Raw genomic sequence first — 15677 nt, 5'->3', positions numbered from 1 at the left:
TCCCCCCTCCCCACTTCAGGGCTCTGCGACCCGACTTTGTTGTTGTCGATGAATCGAGAGTTCTTGTCGACTTGACTGTTCGGAAGCTTCACCCTCCCCCTTTTCTCAGGATCATGCTCCGTGTCCGGTAACAATCCCCTCGACCATGGCCCCCGAGTCGCAAGACGAACGGGACGAACGAGTCGACCAGCTGTGGCACTCGTTGGACACGCGCCGGGAGGGCCACATCGATCTGGCTGGGCTCAAGAAGGGACTGAAGAAGATCGATCATCGTGAGTCTGATCGGGTCCCGTGCCGCTTCGGCCCCAACTGACTGACTGGGGGGTCCAGCGCTCAAAAATGCAGATGACATGCTACGCAATATTCTGCGGGAGGTCGACACCAACGGCAATGGCCGCATCGATGAATCCGGTAAGATCACGCGGTGGTTTCTTGGAGACTGCTGCCTCCTCTTACAATCCTAATTGTCGCCAGAATTTCGTGCCTTCGTCGCCCACACCGAGAACGGGCTATGGCAGATGTTCCAGAGCATCGACCGCAATCACAACGGAGAAATCGACAAGGCGGAGCTGCGATCTGCCTTTGCCGCCTCGGGCGTGACCGTCTCGAGCGCCAAACTCGACGAGTTCTTCACCAAAGTCGACAAAAACAACGACGGGGTAATCTCTTACGCGGAGTGGAGGTACGCACACCCCCGACAGTTTAACAGGGGCTATAGCTCACCATGCGTTAGGGACTTCCTGCTCTTCCTCCCTCTCCATTCACCGTCGGATCTACACGCTGTCCTCTCATACTACACGGCGACGGGCAATCTAAACCCGGAAGGAGATGTCCACATCAATGATCTGCAGGGTTTAGGTACTGACCACTCGTTTCTTACCCGTTATATCCTGGCCCTCCAGAACCTCTTGTACAATATCCTCTCACTCCACGCCCTCGCCTCCCTCCTCCCATCAGCCCACGCGCAAACCAGTCCGTCCTGCACTGTCAGGAACCAACTTGCCTCGTTAGACGGCGAATTTGAGTTGGAGTGGTTGCCCATTCCCAAGACTGTCGCCATGTGGATGTCCCTGCGATATTATGAACGGAAGTTGACCGAAAATACCCCTCAATTAGGCTACTTCATTGCAGGCGGGATCGCGGGCGTCGTGTCGAGAACGGCCACCGCGCCCCTCGATCGGCTCAAAGTCTATCTCATTGCGCAGACCGGTTTCAAGAGGACGGCGGCTCATGCAGCGAAGGATGGGCTCCCTTTCGCTGCCGCCGGCAATGCATCCAAAACGCTACTTGACGCACTCAAAGAACTATGGCGGGCGGGAGGAATTCGGAGTTTATTTGCGGGTTGGTGGAACTTCCTTGCCGGCTTTTGGGTCCTTTGATCTGATCATCTTCTAGGAAATGGGTTGAACGTGGTGAAGGTGATGCCGGAGTCTGCAATCAAGTTTGGAGCTTACGAAGTTGGTCTCTCTTGCTTTAGATTTTGTTTCATGCTGACCGGAAATAGTCTGCAAAACGAGCTTTTGCGCGATTTGAAGGGCATAACGACCCCAGACGTCTACTCCCCACCTCGCAGTTTCTGTCCGGTGGCTTTGGTGGAATGGTGGCCCAGTATGTTTTTCTGTTTCACAAGAAGCATAAACTTTTATCTGATTAATTGCCAGGTGTTTTGTTTATCCTCTCGATACCTTGAAATTGTACGTTGTCTGCCCAAATACTTTGGGACGCCATCACTGATTATCTGTCACAGTCGTATGCAATGTGAAACCGTGGAAGGAGGACTTCGAGGCAACCAGCTTATCGCGGCAACGGCAAGAAAAGTGTGGAACAAAAGCGGTCTATTTGGTTTCTTTCGTGGTCTCCCCCTTGGACTGATGGGAATGTTCCCCTACGCCGCGATCGACTTGACGACATTCGAATACTTGAAACGCGCCCTTCTCGCCCGGAAAGCACGTCAGAATCAGTGCCACGAGGACGACGTGCCTCTCAATAACGTCAGCACGGGAGCCATCGGTGCTCTCAGCGGAGGCCTTAGTGCCTCGGTTGTCTACCCGCTCAATGTTCTTCGGACCCGTCTGCAGGCCCAAGGCACGATCCTGCACCCTCCCACCTACACTGGCATTGGCGATGTTGCTCGTCGGACCCTTCAAACCGAGGGTGCCCGTGGTTTCTACAAGGGGCTTACACCTAACCTTCTCAAGGTGGCACCAGCTGTATCGATCAGCTATGTGGTCTATGAGAATTCGAAACGAATGCTCGGCCTGAGGTGATCACACCATCCGATACTCCTGCCCCCCGCCACCATCCTCTCGCCTACTGCTCCATCGACACCATCACCCTCGTCCCAATTTTTGGCTGCACTTCCTTATTATTCCCAGCTCTCAGAATTTTCAACAAGATACCCCACATACCATCCCCCATCGCCATACATGGCATGGCAGCCCCTCCCATTTTGGATGCATTTATGAAATCCTTCTCTCAACTATCTATCTTCAGCAATGCTGTTTTTGAGAATATCCCTGCATCTAGGTCCACTTGACATGGCTCCTTGTTCTTAGCATCACAAACGCAAATTCATCCACATACCTGCATGGCACGGCGTCTAGGCATATTGTGGAGCTTATACACAATACCATTGGGATGCTTTTTGCTTTTTTTTTGTTGTTCATTGAAAATACACATCGGCTTTACATACTGTTCTGGGGCAATTGAGACTGGCTGTGGTTCTGAATATATGGGGTGTCAAACTCCCGTGGAACACATTTTGGACCAGAGATAGCTTTTACATATACTAGAAAGAATATGAAGACCTATGAAACTGACCGAAAATAACCTGGGTGGCAGCCGCGATCGACATAATATGAAATATGCAAGGCAGTCTTATCAACCTTAAAAGTGTCTTTTCGTCGTCCCAGGATCTCCATCCCTCCCTTGAGGCGTCTGATCCGCGAAGCCTTTGAGCGCTGCCATGCGCTTATCCCAGTTCTCGATGGCATCTTGTGTCGTGAACTTGCGTTGACGTGACCTCACCCAAGAGGCCGATATATATCACTAGTGGAGTGTGTACTGTGGAAATATGCTAGCAAAGGGATTGACTATCAATAGTAAATTGCGAGCGTGGATCCAATTAATAAGAAGATTCTCATAACCCTACTCTATTCGCCGAATGGATATGTTATTGCAATAGGACATGGCGGGTGGGCTTGGCATGGCTCCTAATGATATCTAGGAGGCTACTGGGTCACGTGCCATATCATTATGTGAATAGATCACATCTCGACTCCGAATGATATGTAGGGAGTTATTAGGTCAAAAGTGAAGCCGAAAACTCAACAAGAAAGGTGCTGTGGTCTAGTGGTATGACGTCACGTTGTGGCCGTGCCAGCCCCGGTTCGATTCCGGGCAGCGCCAATATCTTTTTCTTTTTGGTCCTTTCGGACTATCAACAGCTATTGCTAGTCATTTTTTTGTTCACTAAAACTAGTTGCTGGACCCAATTAAAATTAGTGTATGCAATACATGGTTCGTCATATCTGTTGCTCTGTTCATAGTCATACTTTTAGCGGTTTCTATGCGATCGCCAATATTTTTGCCCTTCTTGGTCATCAACAATGATTTCGTTTGCTCTTGTCACGCGTCGGCGCGCGGTTAGATATTATCTCCATATAGTTCACGTACCCCGTCTGTTCTTTCTTTCTTTCTTCAGCTTTGAGAACTTCGTTGAAATCACTCTCTTTCGTCGGTTTCATCACTTTCGTCAGCATTTGACTCGGTAGAAGCCGCAAATCACCTCACATCAACCATGGCTGAAACAACCAAAGCCGCTAAACGGGCACGAGCAAATACAGCTGGTGAAGCCTATGGCAGTCTAGATGGAGATGAAACTTCAGTATCACAGCGAGCACCAGCAGTTGATGTTTTTAAGCTTCGAGAAAATGTTGAACAACTCGATCGAAACATCCTCGCCGATATTGTCATCCAAGCATCCCAGAACCATCCCGACGTGGGTGGGATGGTAGATGCTGAGATACGCAAGATCCGTGAAAGAGAGCAAAGCCGCGTTAAAGTCTTCGACCATTATTCGAAAATGGTCTGGAAATCGATCAACGTCACCCATCGCTCCTTGAAAGGCTCAGCACAATATGATATCCGCCTTCGATGTGGCTAATGATATCGTTTCCACTGTTCAAAGTATTGCAAAACAATGTGGTCCCTTTGCAAGTACCCAAACGCGTTGGAATGGCCTTTCTGTGCTACGGAAGATCGGCAAGACGATTGCGCTTTCGTCGAACGATACCTTGGGCCATGAGGTACAGAAGCATTTTCAATCGGACTCAACTTTCGTGGACGGGATGTGGGATATCGTGTCTGCAATGACGCCTGAGGAAAGACAGAAGATAAGGCAAGATGAGTCAAGCCCTGAAGCGTTGTGGCCGAAGTTACTGGAGCTGGATGAACTCCGAGAAAATTGTTGCATTTTCGAGGATTTTGGAGGAGTGCTGGATCTGTTGGAAGGAAAGGAAGGAGAAAATGGAGATCATGGCGATGAGGGCGAAGACGAGGAAAGTGAAGACGAGGAAGGCGATGATTACGATGACAAGGAGTAATGCATGGATGTAGAAGACTAAAGCTTTACGCAGTACGCTATGCCTCTGTAAATCCTTGTTGATGACCAAGATGGCTATGTGTCTTGGACAGCGCTACATCCGCCTACCTAAGTGCACGAGAAACTAGGACATTGTTCGGATAGTCAACCTCAGATAATCACTATCGTCTCTTTCCAAAGCACCTAGAAACCCGACCTGTAATATGATAATCTTCAGCGGTTTAGTAGCCACTCCGTTCAAGCAGCAAACTCGAAATTTTCAAAATATTATGCTCTGACTGATTAAATTTTTGGTGATCTCTATGCAATTAGCATAATCATCGCGCCCTCGAACAAGCCAAAGTTCTTCTCGACTAAAGAAAGGGAAGATTCAGATGAACATTGGTAGAAAAAATATCGCAAGATTCTCGAAGGCAACATTTATCTTAGAGCCCGCCACCCGCCCCGCCGACCTGCTGAGATCCGCCCACCTGCTGAGATCTATCGACGGCCTCCTCCACCCTAGCAAAATGTCCAGAAGTTGAAAGTGCAATCACCATCAGAATTGCAACTGAGAGGTATGGCGATATTGTAACTATACAACGTAAAACGTTAGTGTGTTATACGTCTTAGATCATAGCCAGGATACAGACCAGTTCTCAGGGTTGCAATACGTGACGATGGTACCCGACCAGGAGATCGAATAGCCGCTGATACACACTATATAACATGTCAGCTAGTGCGCTGACTGAATGTTCCTCGCCAGAAGCAGGATCAAATATCGGCGTAAGACTGATCAAGTCGAATCGATGAAAAATTTACACAGGGGACCAGGAGACGTACATGGGTTTGAGTAGGATACATCGCATGTCTGCAGGCCGTTGTCTACTGTTGTCACGTACCAAATCTCGGTCGGGCTTGATTCGCCGTAGAGATTAAGGCACGCCTGGACAGAGGGAGAAAGGGCCGTGATTATGGTTGCTGCAACGGCCAAGGCCTTGGAGCTCGTGGCAAGCATGATGATTTGTTTCGAAATGCCTGAGGTGTGAACTGGGTGTTAGGAAGGTTATTGAAGAAGTTGGATGAAATGTCTGAGTCCTTTGATCAAGATGGGGATATCAGGCCTCCTATATATACCTACAGTGCCGAGCAGTAGTATCTGACCCATGTCAATTCCACTAAAGCCTTTTAGGAATAGTCTTATTGTAGTCCGCAGGTTATTCTACTAGTATTTATTTTTTAACTTCGCGCTCTTTACCGAAATTTAGTGGGGAGGGGTTCTAGGATGTTGATGCAGGCTGAAGCCTGGATAGAACGACTCGGCCACGAAGGCGTCGTTTGCTCCCTTGGTATTTTGGTCTTATGGCCCACGGATGCGATTTCTTTCGTCTTGTTTCTTCTTCTCTTTCTTTTTCTCTTCATCGAGTTCTTTCTTTTTCTCTTCATCGAGTTCTTTCTTTGTCGATTGGCGCGCTAGCAATCGATTGTGGCTTTGGTCCTCAACAGATATCAAATAAATACCGCTTTAACCTATTTGAACTAGTAGGGCGCCTAAAAAGTACTCTAGTCTCCCCGCTTTACAGTGGGCCTCATGTTATTGGTTCTCTCGTCGTCCGGTCGCCAGAGTACCATTAGTGCCCTCTATAATTCATAGGTCAGGAGGAATCCCAAAATACAGCGATATTCGAAAATTAGATACAGCGACCCGAGGAATCGCACTTTCTATAGTGTTTTGGGGTGGCCCGCTCGCTTGTGAATTACGTTATACTTTCGAAATTATCTAAAAATCGACAAGCGTAGTCACCCTATGCCCTTGATGCCTGATTGCATTGGGATCCGTCAACCAGTCTACATCCGTCAGGTTAGAGTGAAGGAACCTAATGTCTACCCAGTTTATGATTCTGCGATTCATCTAAGGAAGCTCTTTGTGTTTCCCTAGATCCTAACCGTTTGCAGCATAATATTCATCATTGATAGTAGCAACGGTCTACATAATCTCTAGGATGAGGCCGCTCTGCCGCCTCGATACACCTCGTCAGCCCCCACTTTAAACTTTTAACGCCGGTTTTGGCCCCCACAAGCTTGCCTTGCTTATTTACCCCCTTTGCAACGAGGATTATCAGTTTCACAGTCGGTTGTCCGAGTCCCTTTATGCTTTAGCGTCCGAAATCCTTGCCATTCTGGGGTAAAACCCTTCCACTACCCGACAATGGTCTACAGAGGAAAGCCGGGGCTGGGGTGTGCCCTGTGCCGAAAGCGGCGCCTGACGGTATGCTGGATGACTTAGACCGGGAAGGACAAATAATTGACCAAACAGTGCGATCGACGTCGTCCGTCTTGCTCGCAATGCTTGAGAGTGCAGCAAGAGTGCACGGGGTATTGGGACCCGAACACTTTAAGAGTCCAGAATCAGACCGAAGAGGTGACAATGAAGGCTCGAGCTCGAGCTACCTTGTCGCGAAAGCCGGCTACGACGGACCGGCCGACTTCACCGAATTCCCCAGTGGATATACTTCCTCCGCCTATTTCAGACGATGGAAGAGCCATGTCTCATGTCTTCACCTATTATGTGGGAACCGTCCAGGACCAAGGCTCTCTGTGGTACTTGCCGAAGCTGCTGACAACGAACCCTTCTTCTGCGCTCCAAGCCACAATCAAAGCTGTGGGGGTGGCAAGTATGGCGAGAATGCACAAATTGCCTAAATTACGGCGCGCAGCGGTAGCAGAATATGGCCTAGCGTTGCGTGCTACCAACGAAGCGCTAAGAGACGAAGTGTTAGCAAAGTCCGATTCTACTCTGGGGGCTGTAGTATTGCTTAGTACATACGAGGTAACCCCAAGCTTTTCCACCTGCCGCTTACAATATCTCATTGATTAATTGACTCACTAGATGATCACATCGGAAGCCAAATCCTCGGAAATTATGCGTTCCTGGATGAACCACGTCCAAGGCGCAACAAGCCTGCTGGAGCTACGAGGTGAAGAGCAATTAGACTCAGAGTCCGGGTTTGAATTGTTTACTATTGTGCGGTTACAAAATGTGGGTCACTCATGCTCTGACTGGCTTTCTGGCGCTAATACATTACTTGTACAGGCACTAAGCGGCGTGTTCTTCAGATATTCGGGCCATAATTCATCAAGGATGAAAGAGTTATCAAGATTGGCAAGATCTAAGAGAGACGAACACTCGCTGCCAATTGAATCTTTATACACCCTACTACTTGACTTGAACGATCTATCACTTAAAATCGAAAAGGCGGACTATTCTGTTGAGGCTCTAGGGTCTTTGCTCGGAGAAGCCCTTCATCTTGAAACCGATTTAAGATGCTGGGCCATGTCCCTAAGCCCACGCTGGCAGTATACAGTCATCAAGAACTCGAGTCTTCCTTCTGAGAACGATGTTCGTTTTCTCGTACATGGTGATAGCTATCATGTGTACCACGATCTCACCATTTCGTCCATGTGGAACCATTATCGTCAAACGCGCATCATTGTCAGTCAAATGATTAGGTCCATGGCTCTGTATATTTGTGAGCTCCGTGAGTCGCCTGAATGTCGACAGATGGTTTCCGAGTTTACTTCCACCATCAACCAGCTGGTCGATGACGTTTGCGCTAGCGTTGCATATCATTTTCTATTTGGTACCCCCTGGCTTACAGGTGCAATCCGGCTATCATGGCCTCTACTCATCTCAGCCATTTGTACGGAAAACTCTGCCACCCACGCGTGGATCTTGCAAACCTTCGATACGATTGCAGCCATGACAGGATTTCAGCAACCGCTTGGCATGCTGCAGCGCATCAGAGACGGTAGCATAAAGGGTCTCATTCCTGGGACACAACGAATAATAATGCAAGCATCTTGATATGGGATCTGATACCTGGTGAATTTCAGAGACACTTTTAACGACAACCCCCGTTTTCACAACAAGGTCACCGGCAGTAGAGCTGGCCGACCGACGAGAGGGAGACCAATACTGGATAAGTAGGAATGAATGTATGACTGTAGCAAAATTTGCGATAGTGTTTTGTTTATGAGAAACCAACGTTTAATCTGAGTATAATTTCTAGATATATGAAGCTGGTCGTGAATCTATGGGTACCCTACAGTAGCCTTTCCCTTGGTCGCCTCCCCAACAAAAACAACGCAAGTACTCTCAGATGTAGTGCTTCCTACTTTCAATTCCTCTGATTCTTGCAGAAAGCTCAATACGTACCGCTGGTCAAATTCGCTGGCAATGTAACATGGTCCCAGACATCGGCCAACCAGTCCAATGTGACTTGGGTCAACTGGGCTTCGGCCCCGATCTGACAGTGTTCGCCAGCACCAAGATCCGTGCGGAAGAGGTTGAAGGTACCTTTATTTCCTAGCCATTTGATCATTTCTTCGGGTTGGCTCGGTGCAGAGCTATCATCCTCGCCTTTGCCAATGAAGGCAGGATATTTGATATGATGAAGTACAGTTTCGTTGGCGGCAAATGCGGGCAAACGACGCCACCAATCGGAAGGACTGTCTGTATTGAATGAGAACAACGATTGGGCGAGGATCCAGCGCAACTGAGTTGGGACAGAGGTGTTGTGTATCGTGGCGAGGAGGGCCTCGTCAAACTCGGCATAATGGCCATTGTTGTAGAGGTCCAATAGCGTAGACGGGAACTGACTTGCAAAGACCGAATACATGTCACTCAAGCCGTCGATAGATAGCACGGCGGACAGACGGGGCTCGTGTGATGCAGCGAGTGGAGCAAGTTGGCCGCCGAAGGAAATGCCCACCAGCGCAACCTGGTTCATTTCGACGTCGCAGCGAGTGGCCAGGTAGTCCACGATTGGCGTGACAACGTTCCACCAATCTGGAATGAAGCCGAGATTCTGCTCGCGGAGAACGGTTGGCTGGCCAGGCCCCTCGTAGGTAATGACGTTCCAACCGCGAGCTAGGATCTCAACGCCCATCTCGTGGAATAGGTCCTCCTGTGTACCGTCGTATCCAGTTCCGACGATGATTGTAGGTAGTCGCTTCTTAACTGACTGTCCTTCGAAGAACCTGACAGGCACGGAGAAATGTTCATTCGGAACGTTGGGACTAGAGGCCGAGAGATTGGCCTTGATGGCGGGCCGAGGAAGCAGGGCCGCAGCTTTGTCGAAGTCCGCAACAGAGCGAGCTCCGATCTCATTGATTCGTGGATCACTTGCATTCGCATGCAGGAAGAAAGGAGCAAAGCGGTAGTAAGTGGAAGAGCGAAAGTAAGCCGATCGAGCCGAGGCTGGGAAGCGCGAGGCGTTGATTGCAGCGGCCTTCGCATGAATGGAATCACCCAAGAACAGAAACTCTTTATACCAGCTCTCAAAGTCATTTGGGACGATTTGGCTTGCTGCTCGCAAGACCTCGCCAGTCTGAGCACCCTGATTATTGCTGAGCGATAGGACCGTCTCCAAGACGAAGGAGAACTCCGTGTTGCTGCTGAGGGGGAAAATGGCGGACGGATCCTCTGATACCTGAGCAAGCTAAAGAGTATTGTGTCAATGATGGCTGCTAGAGTCAAACGCGAGCAGAAAACTGATTGGTTAAGCACTTACTACTGGCAGAATCAAAGGTGTGCTCAGTAGAGCCAAAGTATTGATGATACGCATAGTGGGTGTTGGAACTCGACGAAAATCAAGGTTGGAATTGATCAAGTTCTCCGATTCTCGCAATTGAACCCGGCTAATGAGATATGGAATTTTGAATCCAATTAATCAATGAAATAGACCCGCCGAGCAGGAGGATCCTGCTGGTTTATATAACTTTCTTGTACTGATTGTAGCAGCCCAGAATTGTCATACATATTTGGCTCAGCCTTGCCAAAGAAAGGCTTCAAGATTGAAGTTTACGATGTGTAATGCCCTGTAGAGTTCCCATGTTTCATTCGTCTCTAGGTTAACACAGCCCGGATGGGAGAGCTTTCCTAGGAAAGTAACCTCGTCGAGTGGAGCCCATGACAGAAAAACAGATTGGTCAACTCGGGAAGAGTATAATTGACAAAGGATCTCAGCTCTGAGAAAAATGGAGTGGCAAGGCCAGAATAAGAGAAAAGGGGGGCTGTCGACGATTCAGGTGGTGCAGATCAAAGGGGCAGAACTCGATGTGGTTACTGGAATAGGACTAGCGTGGATTGCTAGCGGGTTGCAATCCAAATAAAGACGAGATCACTAACCATATTAGGCAACCTCGTCGAGGTATGAACCAAGTACTTCGTGCTCGACGTTTGAATACTTAAAAGGCATATCCGATTCTACCTTGCTCACAATCTTCATCTTCATCCCCCTTTTTATTCAAATTTGGACTCATCTCTAAACGTGCAGAGTTCATATATCGCTTCTTCAGTTCTTTTATAAACAACAACATCCAAAATCGCGACCATGTACAACAATCAAGGCTTTGGCCAGGGAAACCAGAGGGGTCAACAACTTGGCTTTGGCGGCCTTGGACTCTATGCCAAGGGTATTGCAGCTGGGATTGGTCTTGCGTCAGAGAGTATTCATGCACACAAAGAAAAGAAGAAGAAGACGACGATGCTGGCTACCGGTGAAACACATCAGCATCAATCTCAGCCCCCATATCACGAACAAGCACGATCCGTCGAACCACCAGCATATTTTCACGGTGCAGAACAATCATTCATACCGGAACTAGAGGGAGAAGGATCACATTCGAGTCAAAAGGAAAGCTCTGGAGAAAGAGGACGCGCGCAAGGGAACGGCGATGAGGAGCAGTGGGACTTGGATGACGCGCAGGATGACTTCCTCCAATGGGAACCTGTTTATCCCAATAAACGTCCATTCGCTCGTGATCCCAAGAAAATAGTCCAGTACTTCATCGATGATTATCCGCTACCTCAGGAAATACAGTCACCGGGAAGATTGACTCTGCCAGTGGTATTACCTCAACGCAGACCCAAAGATCGCACTCGTGGCTTCATCAGAGCATATGCACCAGATTTGATGAATGCAGGAATTGATCAGGATATGTTTCTCGACTTCTTGGAAACTTTCAATACCGCCACACAAGCTTCCCCGTGGATGAACGCTATCAACATGGCTGGTATTGCTTTGTTACCATTGCACCTCGCCCCTGGAATTGGTCAAGCAGCCACTGTGGCACTTTATCTAACCGTGGAGATAATTAAAAACATGCAGAGCCGGAAAAGGTTGAATCTTCCCCATCTGCTTTCTGCACCTCAGAAATTGTACTGATTCGGTGCCGGAACAGACACCACACGGTCATGGACCAGATGAATGAGCAATTCTTCCAGCCAAGGGGCCTCCATGCTATGATTTTGACCTGGAGACCCGAGATAGATGCTACAGAAGTAGGAGTCAACTTCAACGAGACATTTCTCAAGACTACAGCCCCTCCAGAAGGTATTGCCAAAGTTGTGCGAAACCTGAAGCCTTCTACGGGTACCACAAATGGCGTTCCATTTACAGAAACAGCTCCTCTTGTTTTCCCTGCTCTCGATAAATTGGCCGATGATCAAACAGGAGCAGGAAGAACAAAGAAAGAGAAGATCAAAGGGATGATGAACTTCGCTAGCGAATACTTCGACCGACGCGCGCAGGCCAAGCATGTATGTTGTCATTCATAGAGACCAAGATCTGTCACTTTGCTAACTATATCCTGGAGGCACTCGAGAACCCTGATAGTCAATTAGCCGTTGGTCCTAAGCCTACTTTCACATCGCGCTACTCCAACCCCAGTAACTCGACAAACAGCGGTGACCTCCTCGCACTCGTCACTGCTGGGAAGCTGAGTATGCCAGCGAGAGGGGGTTTCGGCGGGGTAGGAGGTGGAGCGCGTCTGGATGGCCGTGCCATAATGAGATCTTGCAGCCCCTTAAATGATAGATTGGCAATGTCTTACGGAGGACCAAGAGGCCGCATGGGGATGATGGGTGGTAGTATGGGTCAGCAACAGCTGGTGGATCGGCCGAGTCCAAGCGAAATGGGTTACAATCAACAATATGCCAGCCAGACAACCATGAACCAGATGGATAATCGGAAGACGGCGAATGATCTTGGAATGGGAGGACCTCAAATTGGATTTGGAGGAGTCAACTTGATAGTCAACGGTGTGATGCGTGTTCTTCGTCATGTATGGCTCCTTTGCTTTCCTCATTATGATTCCAAGATACTCACCGTTCGACCAGCATGTTCTTTATCTCCTTATCATCAACCTACCGACCGAAGAGGAAATGGCAAATGCGGCACCATTCATGGAGCAGACATACTCTGAGCTGCAGAGTGCTTAGCCGGGAACTAGTATTTTTTTTATATAGCTTTTTGAGGCTGTGTCTTAATAAAATCGACGCCAGCAGTCTTAGTAACTGGCTTTGTGTAATGTCGCGAATAAAATCTAGCTTTGGGGTGGATACAGTATGAAGAAAACAACCGACAGGAAACTATCCCCAATGGTGTCTCAGTCCGCTCAACAGAGAATCACGGTCATTCTAGGAAAGAACTCTCGGATTTATCAGGACTACAGAACAAAACGACGTAATCTGGCTACCCATCTTCTAAATGGCGGGCGAAACCAGATTCCCCATCTGACCTCCAAAAAAAAAATCGAGCCAGACAAGCAAAAAGGGGGTCTTAGATTCTACTGGATCATCTATATAGGGCATTAGGTACATAGGAGAAGTTGGAAGTTATAAAAACAATTTTTAAAAAGATTAGGGCGGAAGATCACGATCATCGCTTGTCTCCGCACGGCCTTCTGAGACGCGCCGCGTCGTTGTTTATTATTCTCACGATCTCCATCTTTCCTATACCACCACCATGCCTGAAGGTCACAGTTCAACCGATGGACGCGTCTCCAAGACCTCTGGGCGTATCCAATCATTTAACGAGTCAAATATCGCCGCGTTGGAACGAGAGCTTGACGCGCCCGATGACCAACTGCGGCACCGCTTGAACAGCCATCCGGCTCGCTCAGCTCGTGTGGCTGCTCCTAGGACACTTGATGATGCACAGGAAAATATCTTGATTCAGTGGATTCAGCAGGTGAAGGAGCTATCCTCTCTTCCTACAGCAACTCAAATCACGACAAGCGCGAACCAAATTTTGAATCTCGACCGAAACAACACCACTACTATTAGCAAGGCTTGGGTTGATCGCTTCATCGAACGCCTACCGGATGACTTGAAGCCGTCTAAAGCACGACTATCCAAGAAAAAATACCTCGAGTCATCCGATCTTGAGACTATGCAGCATTGGTTTGACCGTCTGGGGGCATTGGTCGCCGGGGTTTCCTCGGAAAACATCTATAATTTCGACGAAACAACCTTCCGAATCGGTGAGGGAATGAGACCTCGTATGGTCATCACTAGTAGCCTCCGTGACCGACCTGTTTACGACACGGATAGAAACTACACTGAATGGATAACCACGATCGAGTGTCTCGCCGCCAACGGGTGGACAGCAGATCCATTTCTCGTTTTTCAAGGCGAATATTTTCTCGAGGACTGGTTTGAGGTTGAGGGCCTTCCCAAACAAGCTACCTTTACTCTTTCGCCGAACGGTCGGATAACTGAGAAGACTGGATGGGAATGGATCCAATTTTTCCATCGCAAGACCAAAGACCGCGTCGCAGACGGGCAGCAGCGGCTTTTACTCTTCAGGGGCCAACCTCAATATTTGACTTACAAATTCCTCCGATTTTGCGAGCAACACTTAATTGTCCCATTCTGCTTTCCACCGAATATCGGCCATTTTATGCAACCTTTCGACGTCAAGGCTTTCCAAGATTACAAGCAGTATTGGAAGCAAAAACACTACAGCTGCTTTGCTCCACCTGACGATGCCGATGACGAGAAATCAGACTTTATGGAGGGGTTCCCTCCTGTTCGTGAGAAAGCATTGAGACCCCAGGTCATTACCGATGCGTTTGCCGACCAAGGCATATTTCCGTTCGATCCGTCTAGGATGATTCAGCCCCTTCAACAGGAGTTATAGATTGTAATCACTATCAAGAATTGGGATCCCTACAGATTACAGACACGGTTTTTACCCCTCAGCAATAGTTCCTATTGTGTATTTTTCGTTTTAGTTAGTTACGCCCTCTAAGTTGTTGGAGATTCCCAGATTTACGAATTAGAGATTGATTCTTTCATGGTTTGCACTTCTGTGTGGGACTGTGGTACGTCTAAATTTCGACATCCACCATTACTTCCATAGTGGTTTTGTCTACTCGATTACTAAAAGCGAGGTCGATTCATCGATAATAATATGTGGCGGGCTTGTAGCCTTGTATATATATATATCCATCCGAGGTGATGAGGAGAATCGCTTTTGATGAATGTGAAATATTTACGTACCTTACATAGACTTACCATTTCTCACTTCGTTTCCAGTCCGGCTACTCATCTTGCACAGATAACAACACTATGGCCGAATTGGCCGCTATAACGCTCCAGCAGGTAGTTGCTCTCAATTATTGGAAAGGCACTTTATATAGTCTGAAAGATAGACACAAAAAAAAAAAGATATTGGCGCAGCCCGGAATCGAACCGGGACCAATTCGGGATAAGTATAACTGTAAAAGCCACAACGAATCATCGTAACCATTTGACCACTGCACCTTTTCTTGTGATTGGAGAGTCCTCCAGATGTAATATATTCACCCAACTGTACGTGGTCGGAGTACTTGGACCCTTCGAAGCGCAAAAGCGGTGAGGGCACGTATCGTGTTTTGTTATTCTCCGGCCGCCCCGCCACCCATCACACCCAAATTCGTGTTTTGATTTTCCTACGCGTTTACACACGGCTTTTTCTTGGACTTATAGTCGATACTCTTCTGCCTTTGCCTCTTCTTCTTGGTTTTATCATTCGGGAACCATGGTCTCGCCCGAGTGTCTGTAGACGAGCTTTTGATGCCACCAACCTTCGACAACAACGAGAAGCCTTGGTGATTGTTGATAGATCATGATCAGCCACGACCTTTTTGAACTTCGCTGGCTTGTACAGTTTGCTATGAGGGCCGCTGCTTCGTCTTTTTTCTTGATATGACAAGAATGGATGATGCAGCACGTCCTGGCTCTCGTTGTTTTGGTCTGCCCCTCCTC

At 48.3% G+C, this 15677-nt stretch overlaps 7 protein-coding genes across 7 annotated transcripts; 5 read left to right on the top strand and 2 right to left on the bottom strand.

Annotated features, from left to right (window-relative positions):
- Positions 1-145: 145 nt before the first annotated feature.
- N7510_007661 (calcium-binding mitochondrial carrier protein) lies at positions 146-2267 on the top strand (the record flags this gene model as incomplete). Its single annotated transcript, XM_056979586.1, has 8 exons — positions 146-272; positions 331-411; positions 475-682; positions 734-1341; positions 1396-1457; positions 1505-1608; positions 1662-1694; positions 1748-2267. 8 exons carry the CDS (start codon positions 146-148, stop codon positions 2265-2267), a joined length of 1743 nt encoding a protein of 580 aa, XP_056832629.1.
- Positions 2268-3799: 1532 nt separating this feature from the next.
- Positions 3800-4604, top strand: N7510_007660 (uncharacterized protein; the record flags this gene model as incomplete). Its single annotated transcript, XM_056979585.1, has 2 exons — positions 3800-4087; positions 4134-4604. 2 exons carry the CDS (start codon positions 3800-3802, stop codon positions 4602-4604), a joined length of 759 nt encoding a protein of 252 aa, XP_056832628.1.
- A 774-nt stretch (positions 4605-5378) lies between these two features.
- Positions 5379-5600, bottom strand: N7510_007659 (uncharacterized protein; the record flags this gene model as incomplete). Its single annotated transcript, XM_056979584.1, has 1 exon — positions 5379-5600. One exon carries the CDS (start codon positions 5598-5600, stop codon positions 5379-5381), a length of 222 nt encoding a protein of 73 aa, XP_056832627.1.
- Positions 5601-6791: 1191 nt separating this feature from the next.
- Positions 6792-8447, top strand: N7510_007658 (Zn(II)2Cys6 transcription factor; the record flags this gene model as incomplete). The annotated part of the gene is made up of 4 exons (XM_056979583.1): positions 6792-6851; positions 6900-7412; positions 7473-7622; positions 7677-8447. 4 exons carry the CDS (start codon positions 6792-6794, stop codon positions 8445-8447), a joined length of 1494 nt encoding a protein of 497 aa, XP_056832626.1.
- A 340-nt stretch (positions 8448-8787) lies between these two features.
- psoB (hydrolase psoB) lies at positions 8788-10209 on the bottom strand (the record flags this gene model as incomplete). The annotated part of the gene is made up of 2 exons (XM_056979582.1): positions 8788-10074; positions 10156-10209. The coding sequence occupies 2 exons, from the start codon at positions 10207-10209 to the stop codon at positions 8788-8790; spliced, it is 1341 nt and encodes a 446-aa protein (XP_056832625.1).
- Positions 10210-10977: 768 nt separating this feature from the next.
- Positions 10978-12866, top strand: N7510_007656 (uncharacterized protein; the record flags this gene model as incomplete). The annotated part of the gene is made up of 4 exons (XM_056979581.1): positions 10978-11698; positions 11755-12185; positions 12242-12709; positions 12765-12866. The coding sequence occupies 4 exons, from the start codon at positions 10978-10980 to the stop codon at positions 12864-12866; spliced, it is 1722 nt and encodes a 573-aa protein (XP_056832624.1).
- A 526-nt stretch (positions 12867-13392) lies between these two features.
- On the top strand, positions 13393-14568 carry N7510_007655 (transposase; the record flags this gene model as incomplete). Its single annotated transcript, XM_056979580.1, has 1 exon — positions 13393-14568. One exon carries the CDS (start codon positions 13393-13395, stop codon positions 14566-14568), a length of 1176 nt encoding a protein of 391 aa, XP_056832623.1.
- Between the last annotated feature and the right edge of the window lie 1109 nt (positions 14569-15677).

The sequence above is a fragment of the Penicillium lagena genome (genome assembly GCF_028827675.1).
Source record: "Penicillium lagena strain IBT 129212 chromosome Unknown utg000005l_segment0_segment0, whole genome shotgun sequence".
Classification (NCBI taxonomy): Eukaryota; Fungi; Ascomycota; class Eurotiomycetes; order Eurotiales; family Aspergillaceae; genus Penicillium; species Penicillium lagena.
Note: the sequence above shows the minus strand (reverse complement) of the source record. Positions and strands in the feature narration are given on the sequence as shown.